This window comes from Pteropus vampyrus, unplaced genomic scaffold, assembly GCF_000151845.1.
Source record: "Pteropus vampyrus isolate Shadow unplaced genomic scaffold, Pvam_2.0 Scaffold18, whole genome shotgun sequence".
Classification (NCBI taxonomy): Eukaryota; Metazoa; Chordata; class Mammalia; order Chiroptera; family Pteropodidae; genus Pteropus; species Pteropus vampyrus.
The window spans coordinates 6,528,507-6,533,608 of NW_011888799.1; the positions used below are offsets into that span (position 1 = coordinate 6,528,507).

Here is a 5,102-nt window from a genome sequence, read left to right on the forward strand (position 1 = left end):
CTTCTCATGGGTGTCCTCTCTGTCAGCACTTGGTTTTTGGCTCTTTTCAACTATTCCATCTGCTTTCTGTCCTCCAAGAATTTGTTGTTGCCTTTGGCCATTGTTGTCTACTCTCCAGTTCTCTTTGCCCTTGGGCATCCTCCTTCTCTTTCTCTCTCCCTCCCTCCTTTCCTTTTTCTCTCATTTAGTAGTATTTCACATGGAAGCACAAAAAAGCATGTGTTCAGTTTGTCATGTTTAATTAGATGACCAACTCCAGAACCACCTTTATTAATCCAAATAATTCTTGTTCCTGTTATCACTTGTAGTACAGCAAAATTTGCCATCCACCATTGCCACCAAATCTCCTTAAGTATTTCAGTTGCTTATTTCTGGATACCTTCCTATCTTAGAACACTGTCTTTGCTGTCCTAAGCATGGGAGAATTATGATTTTGCACAAAGAATATTTTCCTTTTTGATATATTACCCTATGATAAAACCCAATGTCTTGGCTGTGGCAGTTCATTGAACTGGAAATCCAGTCCCATAAGTCTCCTATATCCCAACAGGGTTCTTCAAAGGTCATTAGCTATTTCCTACCTTGCCTTCTCTCTCACCATTCTTTATCCTCATAGGCAGAGGATGTGGTGAAGAGGAAACCTCGGGCCACCGCTGAGGCAAGCAGCAGGACATGCCGACAAACCCTGGCAGAACTGGAGAACGTCCTCAGCCACCTAGAGGGTCTCTTTGCCAGGACACTAGTACCACGAGTGCTGATCCTCCTTGGAGGCAGTGTTCTAAGTCCCAAGGAGTTCTATGAGCTCGATTTGTCCCGCTTGGCTCCCAACAGCATGGACCAGAGCCTGAGCACAGCAGCTTGTTTGCGCCGTCTCTTCCGAGCCATTTTTGTGGCTGATGCCTTCAGTGAGCTGCAGGCTCCTCCGCTTATGGGCATTATTGTCATGGCACAGGGGCACCGCGACTGTGGAGAAGATTGGTTTCGTCCCAAGCTAAACTACAGAGTTCCCAAAAGAGGCCACAAATTGACTGTGACCCTGTCCTGTGGCAGGCCCTCCATCCCAGTCACAGCCTGGGAGGATTACATTTGGTTCCAGGCACCAGTGACATTGAAAGGCTTTCACGAGTGAAGGGGGATGCTTCTTAATCGTGAACACAATGGCTAAATTATCTTTCCTTCTGTCGCACCAAGTTACCCATCTCTTGCTTGGAGGTAGAGTTTCTTCCTGGTGAGAGAAAGGTTCTGTCCTCTGGCTGCCTACTTCTCCTTCTCAGACTTCCTGGTGGGCTGATGGTATGGCTGGGACTGTAAAAATTATTGTTGAACAACATCTCTTTGAATCAAAGGTTGATTTTCCCAGAGGGTGCTGGGTCAGGCTTCTATGTTTACAATTGGAAAGCAAATGTGGGCCCCAAAACGCTGTTATGTAAGTGGCCTTTTTCTGGGGCCCTTCAGAATTTTTACCAGGGACGTAATGTGGGTGTGTAACTCATGAACTTAAATATAAAATGAATAAATTCGTATTAAATTTTCTGAAACTCTTGGTTTAAAGAGACTTTCCAAGTTTGAGGCTAGCGTATTTTGTTTTTCTTCTTGGTTTTATGCTTCAGGGCTTCCGCGATTGTTTGTTTATTTGTTTTACTAATGGTTCTTTCTCTTCATCAGCCCCAGACCAGTCTGGGAAGTTAAGTGACTTGGCCAAAGTTCTATAATGGTTTGATATCAAAGTTGAGACTAGAGTCCTCATCAGCTAACTCCTAGCCCAACGTTCGTTCCTTGCCACATACTAGTTTTGTGACCCTTAAAGTATGCATGCCCAAAGTAGAGGTCACACAGGGGAAAGGGGGTTTTGCAAAGAGGGACTGGGCTGAGAAAAGAGAACGGAGAATCTTTGCAAAGCCTTCCTGAACTGTAGGCTGAGGCCTCAGGACTTCCCTGTGGGATCATTTCCCTGAGTCTAAATGTCCCTTCTGGAATTCTGCCCAGCCTGTCTCCACTGCAGTTGTCCGGTGGCTGCTGGCAGTTACTGTGGGACAATATAAATATATAGTATTTTTTATGTTTAAGAGGAAAGTTTTATGTTTTGTCAAGTAAACATAAAAAATAGTTTATATTTTATGCTACTTTTTAAACCTTGCAAAGTTTTTATCATTGTCCCCATTGTATAGATGAGACTTGGGGAGATTGAATAACTTGCCTAAGTGTTGAAACCCGAATTCAAACCCAGTCCACCTGGCACCAGAGGCTGAGTGCTTTACACCATCCTGTGCATCCTCTGTGGTTTTACTGTGAAATAATTAAACAGAATTTGCCCTGCTAAAGGTGGTATTATTGAAAAGCTGCAGGACCCACCTCTCTGGCTTCACGTTGTTTCCTGACATGGGACCTCACATTTATAGGTGCTAAGTAAATATGGAATCAGTGAAAACAAAAGGTTTGGGTTCTTTTCTGTGCCCTGACCAGTTGAAACATATTCCACCAGCTAGAATTTCGGCTGTTTTTCTGCCTGACGACGTTACCCTCCAGAAGAGGAACAGAGCCATAGCTTCCACTTGGGAAGGTACAGGCTGAATGAGGGGTCTGACTAAAGGGAGGGAGAGTTTGGACCAAGGGAGTAAAAATTGTTTTGAGATGGAAGACACATTAAGCCAATTGAGCTCCCACAAATACTAATTTTAAAAGTCTTCATAAACTTTGCCTAGACAATCAAAACAAAGTAATTATCTGGGTAATTTAGACACATTGGGGCCCATGTCATTATGATTTCATAAGTCTTAGCCAAAGGAATCCAGAAATTAAAAGATCAGTTAATAATATTAATAAATTCCACGTCTTTCCCTAACAAGCTTGCGGAGGCACCTGTTATCTGTTATGTAAGTTCCCTTGGCTGGGAGTTGGGGCTGGCCAGAGGCCGCAGGCTGTCTGAGGGTGGAATCTTTCCGGCCTGACGGAAGGGCGGAGCTTTAGGTCTCCATGGAGACGGCTTCTCCTAGCAACCTGGAGGGCGTTGAGCTGAGCCGCTGGCGCGATGGACGCGGAGAGCCTCCTGCTGTCACTGGAACTGGCGTCCGGCAGTGGGCAGGGCCTCAGCCCCGACCGTCGGGCCTCGCTGCTCACTTCTCTTATGCTGGTTAAGCGCGACTACCGCTACGATCGGGTGCTCTTCTGGGGCCGCATCCTGGGCCTCGTAGCCGATTACTACATCGCTCAGGGCCTGAATGAGGACCAGCTTGCACCGCGCAAGACTCTGTACAGGTGGAGGCCGCAGGTCTATACTGAAGGGAGGGCCACCGGGGGGCCACGAAAGATGGGAAAGTGATAGAAATCGAAATGGGCGGGGCCTACGGGTCCAGGAAGCCGGTGGATGGGACCTGAGGAGGGAATGAGGGCGGGCCCGAGGGGCGGGGCTGGGTACCTCAGAACCGAGTGGAGCCTAAGGGGACGAATTGGTGGGCTAGGTCTGAGAGGGCGGGGCCCTAGGAGGGCAGTTCTCGAGGGGATGTAAGAGAAACTTAGAGGCTTGTGGGTTTACAATAGAAGCAGGGCCAGGGACCAAGGCGGAGCAAGGTGAAAGTTCCTGGAGACTGGAGATCTGGAGTAGGAGCCAGGTGCAAACCTGGTGCGGGCCTGGCTTTTCGGAAGGTTCACTTTCGAGGCCCCGGGGGGGCTGGCGTGATGCTGTTTGGAAGCAGGTCCAGAAGCATCTTCGCGGAGGTGTTGGCTGACATCAGGAGGCTCTCTAGGAATTAGTGAAGGAATGCAGAATGGGAGAGACGTGATTTAGAACTGGGGAAATTCCCTGGACACTACTATGCAGGACCATCCAGCGGCTTTTTTACTACCCCCAGCGTTGATGGGGCGCTCACCACCACCTTACAAAGTAGTCCATCAGGCACAGGGCATTGGAGACTTCATTTATCAACCCAAGGTTGGATGCATCCTGTGCTAGACTTGGGGTTACAAAGACAGCTAAGACTCACCCCGTCTCGAAGTTAGTCGCATCCTAGGGAGGGAGACTGATGTATAACCAAGCAATTACAGCAAAATGTTAAAATTAGAACAGGTGTACACAAAGCAGGACCAAGGTGGGCATTCTCCTAGAGAGCAATTAAATATGATTACTAAGGGTATAACTTCTTTACAATCTGAAAGATGAACAGGAGTTCTCCAGGAAGGTGTGAGGAAAAGGCATGCCAGTTAGAGGGAACAGTTCTGCAAACTTGTTGGTTGGAGCTGGCTTGGAGTGTTTGAGAGAACAGTAGATAGGTAACCATAATAGTGCAGCAGAGGGTGTTATGTAGAACAGGTTGGAGAAGCAGGGGGGTTGAACTTTGTCCATAAGCTATGGGGAGCTGTGGAAGGGCTATTAGCAAGGAGAGCCTGCTCAGATCTGAGTAGGCAAAATGGCCAGAGTGGGTGAGCATTTAGAAATCTGTTGCAGTGTCCAGAAGAGGGGGACTGAAAAGAGGAGGTAGCTGAGGGAATTGAGAGGGGATGGAGTTTTAAGTGGTAAACTCTCAGGATCTGTGACTGAATTCACGGGGGGAGGTGAAGAAGAAGTCAAGGCTGACCTCTCCTTCCAGCTTAGGCAGCTGGATAAGTGCTGGTACCACCCACTAGGTGAGCATTCAGGAAGCGGGACAAATTCAGGAAGGGGGACAAATTCAGGAAGGAGAGAAGATCCGGTGTTAGGTGATTGGGAGGCAGGGTGGTAAGGAGGCATATTAAAGTATAGATCTGGAGTCCAGAAGAAAAATTTGGACTGAAGATAGAGAGTATTCTATAAGGTTTTATTTCTTTAGCACTTCCTATGTGCCAAGTATTGACCTAGGCATCAGGAATTCAGTGGTAAATGAGACAAAGTCCTTGACTTCATGTAATTTATATTATAGTGTGTGTGGAGGAGGAGGGGAGATAGCCAATAAATAAACATACACATATACTGCATGTCAAGTGGTATGGGGGATAGAGAATACAGGATGGGTGATATTTTAAATAGGGTGGTCAGGAATGGCCTCTGATAAGGTAACATTTGAGAAGAGACCTGAAGCAACTGAGTGAGCTGTGTATTTATTTGGGGGAAAAGAATTCCAGGCAAGTGC

General features: G+C 47.1%; 2 protein-coding genes across 2 annotated transcripts in view; both read left to right on the plus strand.

Moving 5' to 3' along the window:
* The first annotated feature begins 484 nt into the window (after positions 1-484).
* Positions 485-1,538, plus strand: LOC105288566 (MAD2L1-binding protein-like). The gene is made up of 2 exons (XM_011354835.2): positions 485-562; positions 617-1,538. Exons 1-2 carry the CDS (start codon positions 485-487, stop codon positions 1,127-1,129), a joined length of 591 nt encoding a protein of 196 aa, XP_011353137.1. The 3' UTR covers positions 1,130-1,538.
* A 1,421-nt stretch (positions 1,539-2,959) lies between these two features.
* Positions 2,960-5,102, plus strand: part of RSPH9 (radial spoke head 9 homolog) — a 13,492-nt gene continuing 11,349 nt past the window's right edge. Inside the window, exon 1 of the mRNA XM_011354719.2 lies at positions 2,960-3,255. Coding sequence (XP_011353021.1) covers positions 3,029-3,255 — 227 coding nt within the window. The 5' untranslated portion in view covers positions 2,960-3,028. The remainder of the gene's footprint in view (positions 3,256-5,102) is intronic.